At 37.3% G+C, this 27,418-nt stretch overlaps 1 protein-coding gene across 1 annotated transcript in view; it reads right to left on the reverse strand.

Annotated features, from left to right (window-relative positions):
* Nucleotides 1–27,418, reverse strand: part of LOC120634517 (NACHT and WD repeat domain-containing protein 2) — a 46,680-nt gene that overhangs the window by 3,354 nt on the left and 15,908 nt on the right. Inside the window, exons 3-27 of the mRNA XM_039905192.1 lie at nucleotides 27,173–27,318; nucleotides 26,417–26,591; nucleotides 23,516–23,660; nucleotides 21,382–21,607; nucleotides 20,710–20,820; nucleotides 19,662–19,837; nucleotides 18,944–19,098; nucleotides 18,308–18,511; nucleotides 17,516–17,655; nucleotides 16,566–16,677; nucleotides 14,704–14,802; nucleotides 13,618–13,787; nucleotides 12,301–12,464; nucleotides 9,195–9,358; nucleotides 8,263–8,432; nucleotides 7,085–7,304; nucleotides 5,411–5,623; nucleotides 5,006–5,066; nucleotides 4,608–4,760; nucleotides 3,881–4,068; nucleotides 2,782–2,911; nucleotides 2,337–2,452; nucleotides 2,006–2,160; nucleotides 1,382–1,600; nucleotides 300–504 (exon numbers count right to left, since the gene is read on the reverse strand). Coding sequence (XP_039761126.1) covers nucleotides 300–504; nucleotides 1,382–1,600; nucleotides 2,006–2,160; nucleotides 2,337–2,452; nucleotides 2,782–2,911; nucleotides 3,881–4,068; nucleotides 4,608–4,760; nucleotides 5,006–5,066; nucleotides 5,411–5,623; nucleotides 7,085–7,304; nucleotides 8,263–8,432; nucleotides 9,195–9,358; nucleotides 12,301–12,464; nucleotides 13,618–13,787; nucleotides 14,704–14,802; nucleotides 16,566–16,677; nucleotides 17,516–17,655; nucleotides 18,308–18,511; nucleotides 18,944–19,098; nucleotides 19,662–19,837; nucleotides 20,710–20,820; nucleotides 21,382–21,607; nucleotides 23,516–23,660; nucleotides 26,417–26,591; nucleotides 27,173–27,318 — 4,017 coding nt within the window. The remainder of the gene's footprint in view (nucleotides 1–299; nucleotides 505–1,381; nucleotides 1,601–2,005; nucleotides 2,161–2,336; nucleotides 2,453–2,781; nucleotides 2,912–3,880; nucleotides 4,069–4,607; nucleotides 4,761–5,005; nucleotides 5,067–5,410; nucleotides 5,624–7,084; nucleotides 7,305–8,262; nucleotides 8,433–9,194; nucleotides 9,359–12,300; nucleotides 12,465–13,617; nucleotides 13,788–14,703; nucleotides 14,803–16,565; nucleotides 16,678–17,515; nucleotides 17,656–18,307; nucleotides 18,512–18,943; nucleotides 19,099–19,661; nucleotides 19,838–20,709; nucleotides 20,821–21,381; nucleotides 21,608–23,515; nucleotides 23,661–26,416; nucleotides 26,592–27,172; nucleotides 27,319–27,418) is intronic.

The raw sequence follows: 27,418 nt of genomic DNA on the forward strand, positions 1-27,418 counted from the left end.
GTAGGAAAATCTTTTTATATATATAACTATGGCGAGTGAGTATGGTAGTACAGTGGTTTAAAAAAACCCTAAAAACTTATTTTATTCCACTAAGACACACCGGTTGTTGCACATGACTGCAATCTCTCAAGTAGCGGATTAACATGTAAGGAATACGACAGTTATATTAAACTTTAACTCTGTCTGTCATAAAACTGACAAAGGGTTAGAAACCACCAGGGGAACAGAAGTTATAAGCAGAAATACTCTTCAAACTTTTAAAGAATATTGATTAGAATCCTATGAATATACTTGCACACCTGTTTTTCAGGAGTATCCCACATGACCACGTTGCCCGACTCAGCAGTGATGACATTGTCTCCAGTGGGTGTTATAACAGCGTGGGTCACTATGGCCCCAAGAGGAGCGTCCGCTAGTTGGGCCAGAAGCCTTCCCGTGCTGGTGTCCCAAAGGCCCCAGCAGCTTCGGGTCACGGTTACAGCTAGTTGTTGGTCTCTAGCTAAACTGAAAAAGTTACGTTCAAAACTTAAAACAAGATTTTTTTAACTAGGATTTTTATTTTATGGCTTTAGCTATTTTTGAGCTTAGGAAAATCAGTGCATTTTGGTATACCCAATGATTATATGACAATGAATGAATTAATACACTTTTATTGTACACTAAAGAAAAAAAAGTAGTTACAGAGATATAAATACAGAGCAAGATAGTACAATTGTTACTTAACTCTGTGCTAAACTGTCAACTCAACTCAAATTCAATCAACCAAAGTGGAGGTTTCTGTATCGATTATCACAGGAAATCGGTTTTATTACTAGTAATCTCACAATGATCATCTATAATTCATTTTAATACCATTCCCGTATATTCGTCTTCGAATAGAGGTGTCAGTGTATGAAAGTTAATTTCCTTACGATAGTTCAATTTACAGTAAAAGCAAGTAAAATTTGTGGAGAGGAGCGAACGAATCGAACTTAGTCCCGAAAAGGAAGCCAAAATTTTAACCACTAAGCTACCAATGCTTCTTCTTTATAAGCAGAAGAATTCAAAAAAGTATTACAAAGATATTCGTAGAACAAATTACAATAGTGACAAACCAACTGAATATGAGATTGGGAAGTATTCCTTGCATCGTTTCTAAATTCCTCGAAATTATATACGAATTAGATAAAATATGCACATTTTATCTAGCAATTTAAAGGGGCAATAGCGCCGGCACTTTGGGTACCAACCCCATAAGTGAAAAGTTAGAAGGCTTATATTTTATGTAAATATTAATGTTACTTTGAAATTAAGTATTTACTAATTGGAATTATATTTAACCTAAACATAGTTATATCTCTATTTTTATTAAAACATTATTATCATGGGCCTGAATACTAACCTGATAGAATCAATAGGCAACTCTTGTCTATCAATTTTATGGACTTGCTCGAAAATGTTGTCAATATTCCATATTTTTACAGTCCTGTCGATTGAGGAGGTTATAACGTTGTTCCAAGCTCCCACAGTGAGCGGTTCTAGTTGGACGATTCTGCCAAAATGGGCGTCTAGAATCTTGATCAACTTTGTTGTTTCCAAACTCCATACGTATAAGCTCTTTCTGGAATTGGGTACGATATTACTCTGTAGACGAATATGCTGCACTGTTCTACATATTTTCAAGTAATTTTAAATTAATCTGTTCAAAAGAATAAATAGAAAAATGGTCATATGTACACAAGCAAATATCAAAGAGAGATCCAAGGATGGAAAATTCCCCCATTTTTATAACATGTACAGGTCTCCATATCTCCATGGGTCTCCGTATCTGCGGTTAGATTCTGTTGACCCAAATATTGAAGTATGTGGGAAAAATACATTCTGATCTGAGATATTGAACAATATGCAACGTGTGAAATGACAATTATGAAAAAACATGTGATATTGTGTCCAATTAAAACAAAACTATCATCTAATAATTTGATATTATGAGCCTCCAGGTAAATAAGAAGAGCTAATAACAAACCTGACACCAGCGACCGCATAAGTGTTATTATTACTGATCATAAAAGAATTAGATAAAGTCATCTTTGTTGATATATTTCTGATAGTATGTGGCAATTTCAGAACAATCCCGTCCAAACGCATGTCCTTTTCTGCAACTGTGTCTTGCTTTTCCGCCTACAAAATTTAACATTATTGGGTAGTTCTAAAATTTTAAAACTAATAAAATGTATTAATTTTTATAGTGAATGTCAAATAACTTATTCGTTTTCTATTTCTTCTAAGTTAAATTATTATATTTTGTTATAACAGTTTTATTTGTAACTGAAAATAGATCTTTCAATGTAACCTACTTCTTCCTCATCTTCTTTCTTGTCATTGTCTTCTTCATTCTTTTTTTCAGATTCGTGGTTTCCTCTTGGTATAACATTATTAAAGTCCCAAACCACAAAACTATACGTAGTGGTAGCTGTGAAAAAAAGTAAGATCAAGTTATTCTATCTACTACTAGATTTGGTTAGAGTTACCTATCACGATCATTGTAAATCCATCGCTGGCTCACTACAGAGCTCGGGTCTCGGGGCTCGGGACCAAGTGCGGATGGTTAGACATCACACGTCTATGAGAACGTTATGGAAAACTCTCAGGCATACCTCAAGATTATTTCCTTCATCGATATCATTACACATTGCTGTGACAAGTTACAGGTGCTGGAGAACTCGGTCCCCACGAAAGGGAGGCTGAAATTTAATAACAGTAGGCTATCACCGCTATGAGAGCTGAGTTAGCTATAGGTACCTAATAACATTCTGTCTTTCTTCCCTCTCTTCAACTGTAGCATTGCTTCAGCGGTGTCAGTTTCTCGGTGATTCAGTTCTTCCACCTTGTCCCAACATGATTGTTCTTCATTAAGCTCGTATATTGAAATCTGAAATTTTAATACATATTTATATATGTTACCAACCGGGTAGGTTGGAAGTTGGCATAAACTAAGGTTTACCCGGGTTTACTTAGTAATACCCAAGGTTTTTGGGTAATGTCCAAATAATAATGAAATAACCTAAAATAAACTTTATTTTTCACTTGCGGAAATCCTCATGGATACCACTACACTACGGGGAGGTGCAGACTAAAACCCCACGGTGTTCCAACTCATTGTCTGGTGACAGGGTCATGGAAACGCTCTCGCACACAACCGCAACCCAGCCAGCGGTGCCTACCGAGGCACTCCTCTGTAAAAACGTCGGTTACCACTAAACACCATCGAACGCACACCAGGAACACGGGGTATGCCTTTCAACTCAAGGGACTTAACTCCGACGGGCGACAGAACCAGAGTTGGTTAGACATAGGTGAGTATGAGTAAAATCCGAATTAAAAATTATTTTTTTACTCATTATTCGAACTTTACCTAAAATTTTTGGGTAATACTAAGTAAAACCGTGGAAACCTAGGTTTACTACATCTTTTAACATTACCCGTAACATGTACATTATAAACCATAATTGTTTCTATCTCCGTATTCCATATAGACTCCGTAATCGACTTTGAAACCAACTAGTTTTATTTGAAATGTAAATATGTTTTTAGACCACTAAAACAATTCATTCTTTTTTGTAGCGTAGTAGTACACGCTCGGTACATATTAATATGGCTTTGGCAAGAAAGACATTTCTGCAAACAGACGGATGTTTCTATTTTTGAAAAGCTGAAATAAGGTCCAAAAACGTGGAGTTGGTGTTTAAATATACGTTGTTATCTTAACAAACCAGATCCGATGTTGGATAAGACACTTAAATTTTCATACATTTGTAATTGCAGATTTTGACGTAAATGTTGACTATATATTAGTGAAAACTGCGCTTACGAGTACTGAAGATAAATTGCGATACCTTACCTGATATCCTCTTTCAGGGTCACTAGTGTAAATTCTAGTCCAGTGTTTGTTGAGGGTCATAGCTCCCCTACATCTCAAGGGCTGGATCCATTCCCCAGATTTGCAGAAGTGTACCAGTAACCGATCATCATCTAGGTCGCCGCTCCACATCACCACGACAAAGTTCTCTAGATCCCGAAACTCCATTACTGGGGGAAAACAAATTTAATTCTGTGAAATGTATTGTTGATATGAATGATGATAATGACGATCAGGAAGTTTAAAGAATATGTTAAAACACATTTATTACAGCGAGGTTACTATACAATTGATGAATTTATTTATATATTTAATGACAAGGTTGCTTGGAAGCATGCGGCTCCGCTTTCATCTCTCACAAGATAGAAAAATGAAAGTTAAAATTTAAAATGTAAATTATTTATGTTAGAAAAGAGCAACTGCTGAGTTTCTTGCCGGCTTCTTCTCGGTAGAATCTGTCTTCCGAACCGGTGGTAGAGTCACTACCTACACACAGACTCGACGTTTCAAAAGTGCTCATATTAGGCCTACTTGAAATAAATGAATTTTGAGTTTGAATTTTGCTTGGCTATCACTGCTTCAATTACTAGCTACATTCAATATCTTTACATACATATTTTCTGTGGATCACTAGTGATTCCTTCCTATTAATATATTTATAGGTTTAGTTTTTCACGTAACTAATGTATATTACCAGAACATTACTCACATAATATCTCCCAAGTAACATCATCGTAAGGAGTAGCATCTGGAGCAGGTTTGGTGTCTTCAATCTCTCCTCTCATGCTGTACTGGACCCAGGAGCTTGGGCCGTAGATGAAGAAGTGATGGTTTAGTGCATATACACCTCTAACTGTCTCACCTAAAACACAAAATATAATGTTGTAGATAGACCAGGACTAGAGAAGCAGGCTAGTAGCGGCGGTGAGTATGGTTTAAAGGAAAATGTAAAATGTTCTAACACTCAATGTACAGCAGTTAAGACTAACACATAATTTTTTTTTATGAATGGACGGGGTTACAATTAATTGCTGGTGTGTCTTATGAATAAATAAATAAATAAATAAATAAGACTTCCTAGTAAATGTCTGAAAAGAAATGACGTACCTTCGTCCAACGGATTTTCAATTGTGATGTATTCACTCGTCAACATGTTTAGAAGGATCGACTGAAACAAAACATTGAAAAGATTAGTTAGGTAACTAATTATTTCTGATAAAAAACACTGGTTTAAACTGGTGTTAATGTTTCGCACAATCGCAGAATAAGAATACGAGTTTTTATAAGTAAGAAATACTACCAGCTAAAGACCGTTGACAGGTCCAACTTATCGGATATATGCAGATTAAAGTCAGTTGGGAGTTAAAAAATAGTAATTCTGTTTCAAAATTTGAAGAAGACAGTAAATTCAAATTAATAAATTCTTTATTCAACAGGCACTGCACTGCGGCCAAAGTCTTAAGAAAAACTAAAAAAAAAAACTGAATGGTTTTTTATTGTTGTGTTACTTACGACAGAGTTATTTGTGCACGCTGCCGCCCATTTATTATCTGGAGATAGCTCTAGATTCTGCATAATTCCTTCTAGTTGTGGACATAGATCTCTAGCTAGATCTGAAGTCGAGAGGTCCCAAGATATGACTCTACTGGATATGGAGACCACGTAACGTTTGTCCGAGCTAAGACGGATTCCAAAGACTGCAAACTGATGCCCTTCTAATGAATACTGAAACAAAATATGTACTTTTCTATATAAAACAATGAATAAATTAAAATTACCCAAGACCAGAAATAAGCATGGCAGTAAAACTTTATAGGTGGAGGGACCATTTATACTATACAATATTTAGCCTAAAGAGATTTTCTTTTTTTAATCCTAATTATAAATGTTTAATACTATAATAAATAAAGTAATTATTATTTGCCAGATGGATATTAAAAGTTTATCTTTTCACTTTCAAAGAATAGTTTACCAATCGTTGTTTTCTTCTCAATTTATCTGAATATGTAATGAAAGCGTATGGTAGAACAATTCAGTCACCTGACTATGGTGCAGATAATATAATGATCTGAATATGGGGGGCTTTCTGAACCAGTGGTACTCAGATAAATTGTCAACCAACCATTAATTTTTTTTTATAAATATATATTTTTTTATTTAATATGTAGACAAGTGCTTGACTGCAATCACACCCGATGGTAAGTGATGATGCAGCCTAAGATGAAGCGTGCTTGCCTAGAAGATGCCTATTCACTCTCGATTTGATGGTACCCAGATTATAGGTTTCTGGGAAGACGGATGATGGCATTCCAGGCCTTTGCGGTGCGGATCAGAAGGGAAGAAGCAAAACGCTTCATACGTGTTGATGGTATTTCAACAACGTGACGGTGCAGATTCTTTTGGTACCTTGCCGTTCTATGGTAGAAAGGAGATGGTTTGACCAAATCGAATAGCTCCTGAGCACACTCTACGAAATTTATCTTGTAGAATACAGCCAGACAAGCAACCTTGCGCCGGTGTACAAGGCTTTGAAGTCTACTGACTACAAGGTCGTTGCCAATGAGTCTCCTAGCACGACGATCCACCGAATCCAAAGCATCGAGCTGGTACTTGGCAGAGCCATCCCATAAATGGCTGCAGTACTCCATGCATGACCGAACTTGAGCTTGTGACAGGGTTAGATGCTGTTCCGGCGTGAAGTAGCGCTTAACTTTTTTGAGGATGCCAAGTTGTTGGCAGCAGTTTTAGCTTTGGATTCGATGCATTGTCCAAAGCTTACATTGGTCGAAATGCTGATACCTAAGAGCTCAATACTTTTCATGGTTGGCACAGATACATTTCGAAAAGTCAGAGTTAGGGGGAACGGACTCCGTTTGGCAGAACACAAACACGCTTGGGTTTTGGAAGCATTAAACTGTACCAGATTAGTGCCACCCCAATCGAAAACCACGCTTAAGGCCAGATTTACGCGTTTTACGAAGGCCTCTCTGAGCACAAGAGTTTCGTCTCCACTAGCTCATGGACTGGACATGTATCTAACTGTCACAGTGCTGTCATCTGCATACCCAAAGATGCCGGGTTTTAGCAGATCATTTATATGCAGCTGGAAAAGCGTAGCGGAAAGAACCGATCCCTGAGGTTTGAAATCCTATTAGTAGTAGAGCTTTTACTAACAGAGTCACATACCTTCAAAGGCCCTCCAGGAGTATGAAGACAATGATGGGATGGCAATAAAGCGCAATGGTTTTTTCCTTTGTCGTGGCACTGGTGCAATAGGGATGACACAGCAGGGTTGTGAGGAGCTTCTGGTAACAACCTTCCGACCAGCTGTGGAGCTAACATGTCTGGGTATGCTCCCAATATCGCACCTCCGAGACGTAGAGCATCAGCTACTAACATTAGCTCTCTGAAACATAATTATGAAGTTACCAGCTGTTGCCAACGTTCTTTGCCCGCGTTTGTTACGGTTTTTTAAAACCAACATGGGAACCGTTCGTTTTCCCGGGATACAAAGTAGCCTGTGTCATAGAATTTAAAAACATAATATCATTGTCAATGTCATGCGATGCCATGTCATAACAGCGTCAGGGAGTCAGACTTTTGATTAATGGCTTTTCGTAGTGCCAAACAGCACAATGTACTTTGCTAGTGTAAAAAGTTTGGAAAAGGCACGAACCAGAGTTGTCAGTAAAGAAAAACTAAATGTCTATTTCATAACTTTGTCATTCAATAGTAGTTATTAGTGAAATGGACTAGGTACGATTATTTGAAAATTAAATAAAAATTGAAATACAAAATATAAAAATATAAAATGGTAGGTGCGGCTGCTTCCAGTGCCGAGCAGGCCAAGAGGCGTAAATATGGAAACCTGGATAGCAGCTTAATTTTTGTGCCTTTTGGAGTAGAGACTTTGGGACCGTGGGGTCCAGAGGCAAGAGCCCTTTTCAAAGAATTATCGAAAAGGGTTATAGAGTCTACCGGTGATCCTAGAGCGGGCAGTTACCTTGGCCAACGAATTAGTTTGGTCATCCAAAGGGGCAATGCTGCCAGCATCTTAGGAACTGTGCCTCGCTTCGGTGGTTTCGAGAACGTTTTAGGTTTTATTTAGTTTTAAATAGTTTATTTTAGGTTATATCTATATTTTAAAGAAACAATATTACTATAATAAAGACTAAATTATTTTTATAGAAATATAAAAACCATAATTTCAATTTGTTTATTGTGATAAATTAACATAGATATTTAAGATACCAATAAACTGACGTTAAAACACACTCGACATTTAAGAGACGAGGTATTTTAGAAGGAAGTATAAAAACGACAGATTGTCTTCCACATTAGGTTAGATAGGTAAAATGTCAAACCTGACAGCATCCTTATTCACATGCAGCTTAGCGTCCTCAAAGTCGGCGAGCACGGCTTGGAGCGGGCAGCAGTTGAGCTTGGCGTGGAGCCATTCATAATTGAACAGCACCTCAGCGTACAGGTCCGTGAAGCGCTTTGAGCGGACGAGATGAAAGGGCAGTTCGCCGAACTGAAAAATAATAGAACAAATCACTGGCTTTGTTGATTTCGCTTGGATTAAAACATGACCACACAATGACCTTGGATCATTGGATAGAAGTAGACGTTAGTACACTGCGGAATTCCATGATATGTTATGAAAATGAAGCTTCATTGGCTTCTTCTTAGACCAGGACGCGTTTGAAACCCTCGTAGCTTTAGTTTTAAGTTTACGAATGTGGTTATCGCCATCATCTCACTACCGTGTAATTCTTATGTACGCATCAAAAGTGCCACCTATGGGCCTACTTGAATAAAGATATTTTTGACTTTGACTTTGACTTTATACTACGCAAAAAGCTGGAGAATCTGTATGGTATAATTTATTGCTTTAATCTTTGTAGCCCACACCAAACATATCTTTAGCAAAGCAATTAACTCTTTACGCACGTTTCACTCGGACACCGGAGCATCCTTAGGAGATATTGACTTTACAATAAATAATTATTCAGTTTATTGTAAGTTCAACATCTTCTGAGGATGGTAAAGATTAAAGAAATTATAAATCAACCATATTATTACTGCTTTTCGCGGAGTATAGCAAACTAAGCTTGATTTTTCATGATAATATCCAAGGAAAGTAAAACGCGAGCGGAAATATCATTAAGTCCTAAAATTTTACCTTAGAGCAGGTGGATGACGTATGTAGAGAACCGCCGCAATTGATAGCACGCTTTTAAAAACTATTCTAGTAGCTACTTCCTTCATAAATACTGTTACATTAAAATCTCACCTTTCGCAAATTGTATCTCTTCGATGAGCCATCAGCAGATGTGAACACGAGAGGCTGTAACGGCACCTTCCTGTCAGCCACACCTTCCCTATCCGCGAGATTGAATCTGTGACGTTGTATCTCCGTATACTTGAAGGGCTTGGGAGTACCACCACCCCATATCCCTGGAAAGTGGAAACCATACATTACGTTCACCTCCCTGTCGCTGTGGAAAGTCTTGAGTTCAATCCTTAGCACGGCTAGCATGGGCAGGAGGCAATTATATCTCCGGGGAAAGGATATAAATTGATGTTCTCCCACAGCTTTATCAACTCTCAGAGCACTGGCGCGCAAGTGGAAATAATATCCAAATAATATATGACGTTTTTAGAAAGAGTGACGTCCGCGATACTGACGTCACTAACGTCAATATTTCCATCCATCACGATTAAAACCACAACTTGTTGTTTTCTGTTTTTATTACGAATACTTTCAGACGTCCGAACGGTCCGACGTCTCGAGTAATAATCCCTTGCGAGATATCGGCCACCGGTACTTATACCAAAGCATGCTTGTACAATCATCTGTTGTAAAAACTTGTTGACACCGACTAGTTGTGTTTACAAAATTATGTTGTGAGTTTTAACACATGATTGTCAGTAAAAGCTTAGTTTGTGATTGAAACAGTTTAAAAGAAGTTAATTAATAAATCTTAATTATTTTGACGCCGGTAAATAAGGTGTAGAACACCTTCGCGCCGACATATATGTGTATTAATAAACGGAGGCCAACTTCTCCTATTCCATGTTCCAGTGATTTAGCAGGTGGGGCACATTAATTATATACCTTGTAAGGGGATATAATCGGGGGATATAATTTTTATCTCCCGCCTGTGCTAGCCCTGCTGGAGGGGTAATTTGGGGAATAAATTTTCTGATTTTTGTCTGGTCTGGTGTAAAACTTTGACCTTGGCAAGTTACCACTCTACCGATTATGAAGAGCCGCCAAGCGTATAACATCAGATATACACCGTGCAAATAAAAACCGAAAAAAACTAAAACTAAAACTTCAGAGACTATAGCGGTACATTATTTGACGGCCGATTGGCGCAATTTGCAGCGACCCTGCTTTCTGAGCCCAAGGCGGTGGGTTCGATTCCCACTACTGGAAAAGGTTTGTGTGATGAGCATGAATGTTTTTCAGTGTCTCGGTGTTTATAAGTATATTCTAAGTATTTTTGTATATTATTCATAAAACTATTCATCAGTCATCTTAGTACCCATAACACAAGCTACGCTTACTTTGGGGCTAGAAGGCGATGTGTGTATTGTCGTAGTATATTTATTTATTTAATGTCTCTGAAACTGATCTGTGAAACCGAAACGCTGATATTTTTTACTGAAAAGAATCAGATGCAGCCCTAACAGCAAATGCAAAAGTAAAATCTAGTGATTCCTGTCCCTTTATTAGATACGCGTCGCGTAGCGTAGGTCGATGGAAGTGTTCATCCTTTAATTTAAATTTAAAAACCAAACTTGGACTTTCAGCAAACAATTTATTGCAACCGTACCTTTTGTATAATGTACCGCTATACAAAATCAATCGAGACGATTTCGATTGATTTTCTATAGCCAATCTAGTAGGAAATGTTGGGATCGGAAAGGTTAACGAAATCGCCGTAAGTCCGTAGCCCTGTTGAAATTGCAATGGTGAATTATCATTTATTGTAATTTGGTTAAACCTTAACGTTACTAACCTTATTCAACAGTTTCACAGTTTCCATACAAAGTCAAACATGGTTCCATAAAAAGCTAGCATGGTTAGGATACCATTGGAGCTTTAGCATCAGTAGCGACGAAGTCTTTTTGAAGTTATAGATACTTATTTGGCGGCTTTACGAAAAAATCGAAATTATACGATGTTACGAAATGCGCGCGCACATTTTAACAGGATGAAGGTAAATGCGAAACTGAGTGAGAGGCGAATACATCATTCGCCAGCTCACATTATTCGATGCGCGCGCACACCGTCACAAAAAACCGACACCCTGAAGATTGTTTGACATTTTAGTTTTTCAAAAAGGTTTGAAAGTTTACACTTTCAATTGTCAAAGTCTGCGGGCTCATTCCGGTCAAATAAAAAAAAATCTCAATTTTGAATGTTCAGTGAAACTTGGTGGTCCGATAATAAGATAACTAGATAATGCGTTATAATCTTTCAACTTGCCAATTAAATACCTTTTTTCTATTGTTAGTGTCGTTTTCTCTACAAACGTAGAAAAGGTGTAAATAAAATTTTTGAGAAGATTTTTATCTTGTTACGCCCAAGAAGTATAACTTCTAACGCGTTTAACGCGATTACATAAGTTTTTTTGTAAGATTACATAAAAGTTATCGGTTTGCTCTTTTGCAAACATGCCTGACGCTGAGCAAAATAGCGACTAGCCCGAAATCATCCAGAAACCATAGTCTTATGCTGTAATGTACTCTTATTGCGACCGGGTGTCCCTCAGAATGAGAAGTGTTTAGGCCGTAGTGGCCAACTGCCTAAATAAATAATAAATATACTACGACAATACACACATCGCCATGTAGACGTAAGCGTAGCTTGTGTTATGGGTACTGAGTAGCTGATGAATATTTCTATGAATAATATACATAAATACTTATAATATACAGATAAACACCCAGCCACTGAAAAACATTCATGTTCATCACATAACTATTTTCCAGTTGTGGGAATCGAACCCACGGCCTTGGAAGCAGGGTCACAGCTATCTGCGCCAGTCGGTCGTCAAAAAAAAAAAGTTGACACGGGTAGGAGACCCGTGCCCTGTGGGAGAGAAGGGAGAATCCCCTCAGAATAAGAGAAGGGCCGTAGTCTACCACGCTGGATAAGTGCGGATTGTTAGACTTCACACGCCCTCGAGAACGTTATAGAGAACTCAAGCATGCAGGTGTCTTTACGATGTTTTCCTTCACCGTTTAAAGCTAGTTATATTTCAATTGCTTACATTAAAAAAGCACATAACTCCGAAAAGTCATTGGTGCGTACCGGGGCTCGAACTCGGTCTCCACGAAAGGAAAGCCGAAGCCTTACCCACTAGGCTCACCTCAGGAATACTTACCCAGGTAATAATCAGCAATCATGGAATGGAAGTACATAGCCATGTTCATATTCTTGAAGTATCTCTCGCGGGCCGTGTCCCGGAACTGGCGATGGTACCAGTTCATCACGGAAACACCATCTGCCTCGCGCTCGGACAGGTAGTTCGGTAGATCGTTTCGGATCCTAGATAATAAAAATAAATAAATTATAATTATAGAAAAGTAGAGTATTTAATGAACTAATATTAAATGATGTGCTACTGTGCGGTGAAGAGTTCTGAATTCCAGAGCCAAAGGTTTTCATAAAACTTTTCATCATTTCAATTTAAATAAGATGCTATTGTGAATAAAGTGTAGTTTTTATAGCTATTTTTCATACCTGCTCGTTATCAAAATGACAAGACACTCATGTCTTGATACTTAAAACTGATATTCTACATCTGATTTAACCCATTCAAATGCAAAAATATCTTATAGATAAAAATGAAACTGTGCCTGAAATCTATGTGTTTGTAACTGTAAGTAAAATGAAATAAATGAAAATGTGATATATATGTGGTAATGAAACAATGTGAATGTGATATAAATGAAAATCCATACAGACGAACTGAGAAATTGTAGTTAAATCATTATAGTTAAGTTTCCTGTAAGGTTACAGATTTCGATTCCGTTAAATTGTAGTCATAACAAATTTATTTCAGCGTGAATAATCACGGTGTTAAGAATACCTTCGATGTCTTAAAAAAATTACCTAAAAAAATGGCGATTTGAAAAAGGCATCAGACCACTGAGCATAGGAAGAAGAACATACAGAAACCGCGTACACGACTAATATTGAAGCATCTAAAACCACTCCACTCTAGTAGTGTTTCACGAACAGGCGGTTAATCACTTCATACCATTTGGCAGTTGACAGTAATTATTTTACCTCTAATTTTCTATACGTTTACCATCAAATGGGAAAATAGGAAAAAGTTTGTGAGCTATTCCGCGGATGTGAAGTGAGACGTGCGTCGGGTTTTTTCTCTGTTTTTGGACACAATGCACTGCATGGAATAATGGCTGAATGAGGGTTCTATTTGTTTTTAATTCTATGCCACTGAGGGCAGATTGTAATCGATTCATGAAAAGCATCATAGCATATTCATTAAGATTAAGAGAGAGAAGGCCTGGCCTAGAAGAATATCATGGCTCAAAAACCTACGGCAATGGTTTGGAGAGAGCACAAAACCATTATTTAGAGCAGCGGCGTCCAAAGTATGTATAGCCCAAATGATTGCTAACCTTCGTAAGGAGACAGCGCCCAGAAGAAGAATTAAGATTAATCCACCACAAACCTGGTCCACAGCAGAGGTGGTATCCTCCTCACAGGAGGAAGATGGTACTGGTAAACGTCATCAAGGACCTTATCGTCCAAGGATATCAAGTCTTCTAGTTCGGTTTCGGAGAGACCACTTCTGGCTGCAGTGATGTAAGCCAAAGCGTGGAATACTAGAAGTCTGCCGTGCTGAAAGAGGAACGAATGTTTTTGTTATTCCACTAAAACTTTGCCCCTGACTGCTATCTCACTTGTAAGTGATGGTGCGGTCTAGGATGTTAACGGGCAGTTATATTGAAGTCGAATTGAATTGCTTCGGTCGTGGCTAGTTACGACAACGAAACGATTTAGCGTTCCGGCACGATGTCGCGTAGAAACCGATTAAGGATTGAGATAAGTGTCAGGTTAGCCGGCTACCGTCTAAAACTGCATCATCACTTACCATAAGATGACTCAAACGATAAAGTGCGATATGTGTAACTGGTTGAAACGCGATCATTATTTTTTATATTTTTTTAGAACTACCCGTCATATTTTGTATGTAGCTTTAAAATACTTTACCTACTTATAATTCCGAGCGCTGAACTATGAATACGGGTGTACGGATAAACCCGATTGGGTTTTTGTTACGCCGTAACAGATATTATTACGTTAACATAAAAATGTATATTTTTCATTAAATAAATAAATAAATAACCACCAGATGAGATTGCGGTCAAGGGCTAACTGGTCTTTCTCTCTTCAATTACAACCTTTCGGACTATGTCGCGCCAATATAACGCATTATCTAGCTATCTCATTATCGGACAACCGTTTTACTGAACATTAAAATTTGTGATCTTTGTACAATTGAATCAATTAAATCACCGGTATGAGCCCGCAGACTTTGACAATTGAAAGTGTACACTGTTAAACCTTATAGCTAACTTCAGGGTGCAGTTTGTGAAGCGTGCACGCGCGTTTATTAAATTTACTCTCATCATTTCTTCTTAACGCGCCAAAAGGAATACAATTTCAAAAAAACTTGGAGACGAAAAGTCACGCCGATGTCAAGGCTGCCACTGATGATTTTATCACAATGAGTGGCAGCCCTGCGGGATATTACCTGTTTCTCAATTCTCTCGAATAGCATCATGATGGAGTCCATAACTGTGGATGCCAAGTGAGTGTCCGTAGGTTTCGTGTAACTACGCCATCTGCAAACCTGTATAATTAACAATTAAATTAAACCGAGAAAATACTATGTGAAGTGTTTTAGAAGTGGTGGTAGCGGGCAGGAGCCTGACTTCCCTTTCGGGGGTCCGAGTTCTAAACCCAGCACGCATCTCTAACTTGGAAAAGTTATGTGCGCTTTAAGTAATTAAAATATCACATGCTTCAACGGTGAAGGAAAACATCGTGAGGAAACCTGCATGCCTGAGAGTTCTACATAATGTTCTCAAAGGTGCAGCAAATTCAAATTCAATTTTTTTTTTATTCATGTAGGCCTATTACAGGCTCTTATGAAGAGTTCATACATATATGTTTACATAAATGTAAAGGGATGGCGATAACTTCGTTTGCCAACTGAAACCTAAAGTTACGAGGGTTTCAAACGCGCCCTGGTCTAAGAGCCCACAACAAACTTAGCCGTTTAATATCTTTTTTGTTACCACCATCTCACAGTATATTAATATTAAGCTATGAAGTTAGAGCAATTCATACTTAAGCTTTTTTATCGTTTAAGTTATCCGTCAAGTCAGTCTGTTTGCTGTGACTCTACCACTTTTGGGTAGCAGATTGTACCAAGAAGAAGCCGGCAAGAAACTCAGCTGATTTCTACCATTATATCGACCCATTACCGGTCCACTACAGGGCATGGATGACCTCCCATAATGAGAAGGGGTTAAGGCTATAGCCCACAACGCTGGCCCAGAGCGGATTGGTGGACTCCACATGCCTTTGAGAATATTATGGAGAACTCTCAGGCATGCAGGTAAACCTAACATAAAACTATTCAACTCTGCAATAAAAAGGTAGGAAATGTCTTATCCGAGTACAAATTTCTGGTATCGATATTGATATGTATGTCACAAACATTATATTTTAAATTTATGTGTGTATATGGTACGAACGATTAAACCATCAGTTTCAATAATTCGTCATTCCCATAGTAATTCTGATGAAGATCCAGTGTTGCTCTTCTTACATAAGCTGTTTCGTTATGATGATCGTATACTTTGTTGCATGAAATACGGTGATAAACAGTTTAGTAGTAGTAGAGAGAGTGACAGAGCTCGTCCAGTGGTGTACTGCCATCATGCTTCTTTTTCCAGGCAACATTACTGTGTTCTGGTCAAAAGGGCGTGGTTGCCGGCGTAGTTAAATAAATAAATATACTACAACAATACACACATCGCCATCTTGCCCCAAAGTAAGCGTAGCTAGTGTTACGGGTGAATGACTTAACAATTATTCATTGTAAAGCCAACATCTCCTGAGGATGCTCCAGATTCGGAGCGAAATGTGCGTAGAGGGTACATTGCCGACAATCTGTTTGGTGGTGAGTATAAGAATAGAAGATAGAATTCATATTATAATATTTAGGATTACATGTATGATAAAAAAGCTTGGGTATGAATTGCTCGATCATTAAATCGACTGTGAGATGGTGATAACAAAAGAAAAAACCTGGCTGAGTTTGTTGTGGACTCTTCTTAAACCAGGGTGCGTTTGGAACCCTCGTAGCTTTAGTTTTAAGTTAAATAATGCAGTTATCCCCATCACCTAAACATAAGTGTAACATGTTAAATGTATGAATGCTTCATAAGTGCCTGTGATAAGATCTACATGAATAAAACTTTTTGAATTTGAATTTACAAGAAATTTTAAATTACAAAATACAGTTTCTCCTGCTTTTCGCGGAGTAAAGCAAATTAAGCTTAATTTTCATAATCTAATCTCAGTATTTTAAGTGAAATATGTTACCTCAGCGAACACCAGCTTGACGAATATGGGTAAAGAGCAACTGCCTATCGCATTGGAGACCAACCTCCACTGGTAGTTTGACAGATCTCTTGCGGCTGACGCCATCCAAAGTCTGCAATTCAAAGAAATAATTTCAACACCTATCTAGCTACTTGATATTTATCTCACGTAGAGGGAAATAATTTTTTTTTTTTTTTAAACAAAATATATCATATTTTTTAGGTTGTCGAACAACCTTCAGCTTTTACGTGCATGTCTGAGAGTTCTCCATAATAATCGTAAAGGTGTGTGGAGTCCACCAATCAGTACTGGCCCAGCTAAGGCCTTAACCCCTTCTCATTGGGGAGGAGACATGTGCCCCGTAGTGGGCCGGTAATGGGTACATTTAATATAAATAAATAAATATACTTACGACAATACACAAAGCCCATCTAGCCCCAAAGTAAGCTTAGCTGGTGTTATGGCTACTAAGATAGCTTATAAATATTATTTTAAGAAAATAATACACATAAATACTTATAATATACAGATAAAAACCCAGTCACTGAAAAACAATCATGTTCATCACACAATTTTTTTTTCTCCAGTTGTGGGAATCGAACCCACGGCCTTGGACGCAGAAAGCAGGGTCGCTGCCGACTGCGCCAACAGGCTGTCCAATCAATCAGATAATGACGATGATAGCTTTATTTCTGCAGACGTATGATACGGTTTATTCCAAGCAGCACCAAATAACGATCCCGTGAGATTTTAATAAAAGTCTTTGCTAACTGTGAATAGCTGTACAGTTTAAACGATCGTGGCGAATTTTTGCATAGAGATTGCATGCTGGAAACACGCTCATAGGATTTTTTTTCCTGATAAAACAAACGGTTCTTGAGAGAGCCGAAAAGAACGGATTAAAACGGCAACAGTTAGTTCTCTGTAAGATGGCAGACTTTGAAACTAACTTCAAAACCTGCATCGCCAAATCTTCACCCAAAGCTTTAACTTCTAGGAAATTTTCTTCCGAGTCAATCATCCGCCGAAGGACATCATATTCTTTTGACACTTCAGGGTTGGTTTCCTCGCAGGCACAAGTTACTATAATCTGAAAGAAATTTTTATACTGACTGAGATATAAGAAAAACAATTTTTTTTAGAGAACAAACTTCAATCAAAGTTTAACGATTGGGTGAGTACTTAAAAAGCACAATTTTGTTTCGATAGCTAGAGCTCTTTATATTGTGAAATTCTTGAAGTTATAACTTCGAAAACGCTGTCATATTTTTATGGTTAACATTAAGAACTAATGCCCCTCCCGATAGGGGGCGGTTGGTGATTGCAACTGCTAGTTATAGAAGCACTGATGAACACAATAGAAGCGCTGCTGCCCGATCTAAATTCAAATTCAAATCTATCTACGCTATATTGCCTTAGTCGCCTCGTACGACAGCTGCAGGAAGAAAGGTGATGATAGCTGAACTCCGATCTGCCGTCACCACATGGCAATTCGTTAAAAAATAAGGAATTTTAACTTTATTGAGTTAATTTTAAATGTATAATTGACGGTTAAACTCAAGTACATTTTGGTCGGGGATTCCCCGACGTTTTAAACGCGGCACAACACATACTCAGTGCTATCCCATTGCACGAACCCAGCTCATGACTAAAGGCTTTAAGAAGGCTCGAGACTAGTCCAAGAGTAGAGTCCAAGGATCGTGTTAGATGGCATCTGAATGGTGTGGATAAGACTGGTTTACCTTACAATGTGGTGGCAGTCTAGTAGGAAGCCATGATACTTTATTGTTCTCAGTGCCGATTCCAGTGAGTTGGTCAACGGAATCCAGGTACAAGAGCAATGGTTGCTGCTGTGATGCCATGGTGAGAAGCTGCTTGAAGTGCGCAGTGAGGGGAACAAGGTCATCGGGTATGCCCTCGAAAGGTAAGGCGAAGTTGTAGGATATCTGAAAGGTTTGCAGAAATATTTGAAGTATTCCATCAGCCACTTAACATTTTAGATAGTATTTTGTATAAGCCTGAAGAAATACTGGCGCTTATTCTGATAAATACTTAGCTCTAAATAAAACTAAAATAGTAAAAACACTATAAGTAGACCTATTAATTTGGTTTGGTTCAAAGATTGGTGTACAACAGAAAAAGCAGTACTGTACTGTAGGTTCAAGGTAACATAACTGCCGAATACTGTGAGAATAATCACATTTTAAAATTGCGCTCTGCAACCTTACTATCGATTTTGTTTAAAATTTGGTAGTCAGTATCGATCAAGATGTTCTAGAGAAATACGTCTATGCATCCAAATTTGTTCAGAAATTTAGGAGTTATGGCGGAATAAATGAACTTACATGAATTTACCCTGAAACTATATAATATTGTACCTGTTGACATATAGATATAAGTGTGGGCGTCAATGCACTGGAATCTGGAGTAGTTCCGAGGAATCTGATTATGTTAGTTGGTCGAACTTCAGCAAACCATGTATTTAAGGACATCGCAGAACTCTTAGCAAGCAAGCTGGTCTTACCGCATCCACCTAGCAAACATTTTTAGACTACAGAATCTTTAATCTTATTCATAAAATAATTATTCGAATCGAAGGGTTAACATTGACAGTTTGTAGATATTAGAAAATATTATTTTTAAAGTTGCGAGAATGTAATTAAGAATTAATTTCTATCCCTTTCAATTTAATTTTATAACACATAAAATTTCACAACATTTCACTACACTCATCATCATTACCAGCCCACTACAGAAAACGGGTCTCCTCCCACAATGAGAAAGGGATTAAGATCGTAGTCCACGACGTTGGCCCAGTGCGGATTGGTGGAAGAGAGTTCTCAGGCATGCAGGTTTCCTCACGACACACAGGGCTAAATAACAATTGGATAATCTATGTAGGCAAGGATTTTGGAAAAATGTAAGATTTCTTAAATGTACTATAAAGCCAAGAAATTTTAGGTTTCGTCTGGCAGCAATTTTGACAAGTTTATAGGAAAAGAAATAGAAAAACTTTGCTACAAAACACAAGTAAACAGCACCGGGAAGTTCATGTTCAAACACTAGGTTTTTTGTTATTACACACTTCATCTGTACCTTCTCCATAAAGAACAAGTGGTTTGTCGGAATCATTCAACATGTAGTTCTCGATGAAGTTCAGATCATCCTCCCTTCCATGAAACACTTTGACCGAGTTGTTGCACGCATGCAGATGTTGCAATATCTCTGTCACTATCTGTCCTTGTGCACTGCTGTCCTCTTTACGCATGGCCCTTTGAAATTAAATTTAAAAAAAGTTGTTGACAGTAAGAGAGACCAGAGGATTTTAGTACTATGAAGACGTAACTTACGATTGAATATTCTGATTGTGTTGCGATTTTAATGACATAAATAAATAAGGAAGTGAAAACTTGATGAGGTAATCATAGGCTTAAATGAAAAGATAGTTATTTTTAAGTAATTATTATGGAGGGTAGAGGTAAGGAGAGTCATCTTATATGGGAGAAAAGTTGAAAAGTGTCCAGTTGTTGCGCTAAATAACAGTTCAAAAATCCTCCACAATGGCGCTGGTGGATGCACAAGGTATGGTATGAATGTAGCAATCGTAGATGAATTGAAGTATGCAGAGTTAAAAAATTTAATGTCATTATCGACTAAAGTAGTTAATTATTGAGAATTTCAACAATTTACGTTGTACAAAATATTGTGGTAAATATAACCTTACAGATTTATTATGACCAAACGTGCATTTAGAGTGATTCAAGCCTACTCTAACAATATTTATATTTGGCGCTTCTTTTAAGAGTTACCCTGATGCAAATGTGGCGCCATCCTAATTTAATACATTTTGACGACACTTTTTCATATACACAGATGACTCTCCTTACCTCTACCCTCCATAGTAATTATTAAAAAAGTTAACGAGTATACCAGCGATCCTAGAGCTGACAGTTGGAGATTCGAAGAGGCAATGCTGCCTGCATCTCAATCGGCACTATGCCTCGCGGAGGTCTTTCCGGAGACGTTTTAGATTTTATTAAGTTATATTTTGGCACATAGGTTATTTGTATTAATAATAATTTTAATAGTGATAATTTGTAATTATACAACAGAGTAGATTATTTTAATATCACAAAGCACTCACCTATCAACCAGCTTAATAATGTTTTTATAGAAATGTGATATAAAATGGTTGAGGTATTCGCCATGAGTCTCATTGTCCAGCCCATCACGTCCTATCCATTCTACAGTATACCTGTAAGTTTATCAATAAACATTAATACCTTAGAATTTTGACAAACTATTTCACCTCTAGATCTCGCTGTGTTTTGTTATATTAAAAATGATTTGATTTCAAACAACATCAGTAGCTCAGATCAGCAAATACTGTCATACCAGTTATGCTACTAACATTACGTTAGAAGACCTTCTTAGAACAAAAAGTCGTTTTCTATCTTGTTGCTCTTTTTTATTTATTAGTTGTTGTGTTTATGCATAAATCAATTTTCGTTAGGTAAAGGTTTCTTTGCAAGGAATAGTTTGACTCACAATAAATATTCTTTCACAAAAGGTTTCTCGCAAGGAATAGTTTCAATAATTTCTGTTCGTTTTGTATTCAATGCATCAGCATCATCATATCGACCCATTACTACCCCACTACCAGGGCACGGGTCTCCTCCCACAATGAGAAAGGGTTAAGGCCGTAGTCCACCAAGCCGCTCCAGTGCGGATTGGTGTATCCAATTACGACATTTTGAACTGCATCAGCATTAATCTATCTAAAGGATTTTAATAGACCAAACGTGACATGACTTACTTTTGTATATTAGTAGTCTCAATCTTATTTGGTAATCTGACATCCCTCAGATCAGCCAAAAGTTTAGAAGCCTCAGCATCCAAACTCCTGTTAAGGATGTCGACAAAATTGCTGGCCTTCTTCAGGTTCTGTAGATTGATGTTGTTGATGTACCTTACGTAGGCGAGGCAGTGGTTTTTAGTATTCTTTACATTGAGAACGCCGTTTATTACTTCTCTTTCAGTTACTGTAAATATAATAAACAAGAGTTTTAAAAAGGAACTTAAAGCTTTAAGGTAGTAGTGTAGACCTTTTTGTTACAGAGCTATTCCGGGGTAGTACTACCGCCATGATTATTTCTGCGCCCGAGCAGCTTTACTGTCGCCAAGCAGTATTTTTGTGTACCATTCCAAACGGTGTGTGTGCCGCTGTGATTACAGGCACCACCAATATCAGAGTTACCACCAAGATTGATGGACACAAGGCAGCACTTTGCATACCTTGCATAGTGAATGTTGAAGAGATTTGCTTGTTTGCTCTATTTAATAATACTCGTATATTCTTGGCCCGTCATTAATTACTAAAAAAAAGTGGAAATGCAATCTAGAATGATTACGTGCTACTTTAGAAGAAGTATAACATTTTTGATTAAACTGTACATCAGAATGATAAATAAGAACTACGCTTAACCGTAAAAATTTCTGGATTTATCTAATGGGTTACCCGTCAGATCAATCCAGAAATTTTTAATTCCCAAATGAACCTGTCGGGATTCTGTTTCGGAATTTCTACTACTATTAAAAGACTGGTAATAGGTCTAGTAGTAGTAGTAGTCTTTTGTTCACACAATGCACGGTCCTAGGCTGCTTGCCTCCAACGGCTCCCAGCGTCTCGCCTGGTATCATCTGTCCACCTCGTTGGGGGCTGACCTAAGCTTCGATTATCGGTGCGGGGTCGCCATTCTAACTGTTTAAGATCCCAATGTCCATTGGTTCTCCGAGCGGTGTGCCCTGCCCATTGCCAGTTAAGATTCGCGACTCGCTGAGCTATGTCGGTAACTCTTGTTCTTCGGCGGATCTCCTCATTTTTGATTTGATCACGTATACTCCTAGCATAACTCTCTCCGTTACCCGCTGAGTGACTCTGTGCGCGCGCTTCTTAATGCATAGACTTTTTATTTACTTCAATATTACCTATATGAGATTATCGTACAGAGCAACTTATTTATGCGTTGAAGGAAAATACAACCCATCTGCGCAGCATTGTGATTATTGGTAAACCCTCCCGATGGGAGAGGCCTTTAGTCTAGCAGTGAACTGGCACGACCCTGCTTTCAGAGTCCAAGGCCGTGGGTTCGATTCCCACAACTGGAAAATGTTTGTGTGATGAGTATGAATGTTTTTCAGTGTCTGGGTGTTTATATGTATATTCTAAGTATAGAATAGAATAGAATAGAAAAACTTTATTGCAACACAACAAAAAAAAGGAAAATACAAGGAAAACAGTAATAGTACTTAGTGCTAGGGTGCAAAGGCGGCCTTATCACTAAAAGTGATCTTTTAAAGGCAACCTGAGCGTACGAAGCCGATAAAAGAGTTGAAATGGATGGTGCATAAAGTAAGTTACAAAAAAAAAAAACAAAAAAAAGAAATGTAATATAAACTTACATGAACATACATACTATATTTACATATTAACTACACAAATACCTACATAAATTTATATATTCTATGTATTTATGTATATTATTCATAAAAATATTCATCAGTCATTTTAGTTTCCATAACACAAGCTACGCTTACTTTGGGGCTAGGTGACGATGTGTCTATTGTATATTTATTTATTTATTGATGTTGATGATTGAAGTTTCAGGGTTTTCTTGTATACAACATATAAATATAATATATATATATAACATAGGAGTATATAAACTTTAATGACTTAAGTAATTAAAATATCACTTACTTCAACGGTGAAGGAAACATCGTGAGGAAACCTGCATGTCTGAGAGTTCTACATAATGTTCTCAAGTGGTGGACTACGTCCTCAACCCCTTCTCATTGTGGGAGGAGACCCGTGCTCTGTAGTGGGCCGGTAATGGGTTGATGTAACGATGATGATGATGATAAAACTTTGTATCTAAAAAATGATTTACCGGACATAAAGTAATTATGCATAGCGTCTTTATCCATTTTGCCAGTATTGTAAAGTTGTAAGGATGCTTTGCGGAATAGCTTCTGCATTTTGGTGAGCGTGTCCCACCAAACCGCCTGATCCTCCGCCTGAAGTTTTGGCACTCTCTGGAAAAGATGTAAAAGGCACCTGTTAAACAAACAGTCTAGATATATATGAATATATTCATAGATTTACGGGCTTCATGGGGTTTTGGATTTTGTTATACAAAGCTACGCTTACTTTGCCTGTATTACATGTCGTAAAAAACAACATGGTGAATATGATGGACATTATTACGAAAACAGAAGTATACAATTAAGAAGATTTTTTTGAGTTTGATATAAAATAAAATGCCTCATTTTAACCAGACGTTCACCGGGTGATATGAGAGAGATGGTGGTGATGAGAAAGAGTTGTACAAGTAAAGGTCGCCGTCTTATTGAAAAATGTTGCTACTTGCAAACTATTATCCCATGTCAAGAGAGATCAGAAAAAATAAAGTAAAATAACTAAAAAAGGGGCCCGGACCAACTTTTTTGGGTGCTGATGCTGATTATATTTGTCTTTAAATATAGATGATAGTGTAACCCAGATAAGGTCTATAGTATTATTATAATGTCAAATGGTAGAAGTAAATTCACATTAATAACGTCTTCATTACCAAACATTTTAACAACGAACGAATTAATTAATGTTCCAACCGGTCTAAATCACATAAATCTGATCAGATTTGAATTAATATTGGTTTCTGGAAAAGTTTCTGACATTTGTCAAATCTAATCCTATTTTGACAGTTAATTTTTCAATTGCTAGCGTATTCGTTATATTTTTTTTTAATTCGGTGGGTATTTGATAAATATTTTAAAAGTTAAAGAGATAAACTCCGCAGATATAACTCTTAATCAATGCAACAGTTTGCTTAATTGCGTTAGTAAATAGTTGGTTTAAAAGAAAAGGCCAGGAGGAAAAACTATTAAAAGACTCAAGACTTACTCCGCACTTAAACAAAGACTATAAATACTGCTCTCACTGAGCAATTAATGAAGTCAGTGGTTCTAGAGCCGAGCTAAAGAAGAACAACTTTAAATCAACTCTACTGTTCAATGGGCAAAAATTGAAAGGATTTGAAATTGATAAAGTTTATTTTGTTCCCGTTCTAACTTCGAGAGTTTCAACTTTTAATAGGTAAATATTGTTTTGGATGCGGCTTCCTTTAATGATTTACTCTTTGTTTTAGGAAATGTTTATCTTTATTGCGTGGTTATAATATTTAATACAATACCAGCCTGCAGCAAATAACTCAATCGTAATTTGTTAACGTTGTTACTTTGGAAAGCAAGAGCCGGGAATTAGTTTTTCAGGTTGTGATCTAAATTCCGTCTGACACGTGAATTTTTTATTTCTAAGCACAAATTTTATAAAGCTGAGGAGTGGATAGAAGCGGGTGTTACTTTGCGAAATTCCATAATAAACTTTATTTGTTATACTCCGCGAATTGCAGGATAATTTGGGTGTTCCCTATGCACTTTTCACTCCGGCACCGAGGCATCCTGGGAGAGGTTGACTTTACAATGAAAAATTTTAAAGTCCGTAAAGATGCTTTTGGCGGAGTATAGCAAAATGGGTTTAATGTTCAGTGTATAAGCTGAAGAGTGATATTTAACTTTGAATGAGTTGAAAACTCCCCATCCCTTGCCTCAATAACAATCCATTTTGAGAAACAATTTCATGCGTTAGATAACAGGTTAATTGCGGAATAGGCAAATCATTCTACGGCCAATTGGTTAAACCGATGAACTGCTAGTTTCTCGTAATTCGTTCGCTTTTGCAGGTCATTTTACGACCATTTTTTGTTTCTTTACTTTTGATGTAATGAGTAGGTACTTTTCGTTACACATGATAATAGAAGTAGAAATTAACATTTAAAGTACCTAACTGCATTCGTGGGCCAGTTGAATTTACATTCATTGGTCTCATGAACATTTCAAAATAAGAACTAGATTAGTACACGTGATGACAGAAGTTATACACAATGGACATTTAAAGTAACTATTATTACTACTATTGATTGCGTGGGACAGTTGAATTTACAATCATGGGTCTCATGAACATTTCAAAATAAGCACTAGATTAGTACACATGATGACAGAAGTTATACACAATGGACATTTAAAGTAACTATTATTATTACTATTGATTGAATTTACGATCATGGGTCTCATGAACATTTCAAAAAAGCACCAGATAAGAAAAACTTTTACAAATCTTTTCAAATGACACAACTTTCGCAAAAATCTGGTGTTGAGAAATAGTTTGATTGTAATTAACTCAATAAATTTTTAAATTAATTTACTTTAAGTCGTCCTATCTTAATATAAGCAATTTTGAAACGTCAAGTCTGTCTGTAGTGAGTCAGAAGACAGATTATACGGAGAAGAAGCCGGCAATTAGCTCAGCAGTTGATCTTTTTCCACATCATTATTCTGTCCATTGAGAGATGTGCTTCTAAACAACCTTGTTACTAAGAACTTAATAATATAGTAAATATGTTTATACGTATGAATTGAAAGGACAAAAATATACCTTGGGAATAAAATTACAAAAATGTTTACTCAACCCCATAAATTACTTATGTTCCTATCGCAGACGATATAGTCTTCAATAGTTTATAACCGTTTCTAGTTCCTGGATAAATACAGGACGAAAGCGTACTATCCTCGGGGTCAAGTAGATTTCACCTGTCCCTTTGTTTTATTTACACTCCGCATAGTCCGGAAACCTTATCCAAAAGATTCTACGGCTGTTGTATAGAAAGCTGCAAGATTCACCGCAGTACCAGGGTGGCATAAGAGATAAGAACAGACAGGATTGGTTAGGTGACCTTGTTATTAAAGTTGACCAATATAGACGATATAGGCTGCAGAACTGACACCGGGGGCACGGCGTTCGAGTCCTTCTTATACCAAGTGTCTAGCAGGATGACATCAACTCCACCAGCTGCCAGCTCGTCTCTTAACATCTGCAGTTCTGATGATAGCACGTAGGTTGGTATGGGCCTAAAATAAAATAGTATTGTAAGAAGTTGGAAAATGTTCTTCATTTCTTAATTATTGCACAGATTGGGAGATCCCAATAAATCGAATTGCCAAGCAGTTCAGCTGTCTAAAAGTTGTATATTTGTATATGTTTCAAGTGTTTTGTATTCCTATTATTTGCTCTTTTTAAGAGTTTAAGACATCAGTAGCAGTAGCCTCAGATTTCAGGTTCTTATGTGTTGTTAATATTATTTTTTAATGTTGTGTGCAGCAGCGTGTTTTTTTTTTTTCAAATGTATTAACTAAATTCTACCTTTGCGTTCTTTATTTTATTGAACTCAATTAAATCTATTGTTGATTTTTTTCTACCACAATACAGCCCTCTACTACAATCTCACCTGATTGTAAGAGATGCAGTTGAATCTCACCCGTTCATGCAGTCTAAAATGGTAGCAGGCTAACCTGTCAAGGCTGATGCAGTTTTTACGCGTCATCGTACCGTAACGCTGAATCGCTTTGCAGCAGGGCTTTGTCAGACGGATTCCAGGTAGCCACGGTCGAGACCTCCTACCAAAAGATATAAGCTTGTTTTTGTTTCTTACCGGTATCCATATTTCTGTCCTAGAAATACTACAAAGTTTGGCCCCATGGATAAACGCTGGCAGTTCTTGATCTCTCTCATACATAGCTCTGTTGTCATGTGATCATCAGTGGCTTCATCTCGCACCCCCCATCTCATGTCTACAACCTGGAAATGATAATTGAAAGTAATTATTCCACATGCTTTATCGGAATAGGTGTCCGGTTCGATGTAATCTAATTAACAATTACTTGTAATATCAATGACT

The sequence above is a fragment of the Pararge aegeria genome, chromosome 24 (genome assembly GCF_905163445.1).
Source record: "Pararge aegeria chromosome 24, ilParAegt1.1, whole genome shotgun sequence".
NCBI lineage: Eukaryota > Metazoa > Arthropoda > Insecta > Lepidoptera > Nymphalidae > Pararge > Pararge aegeria.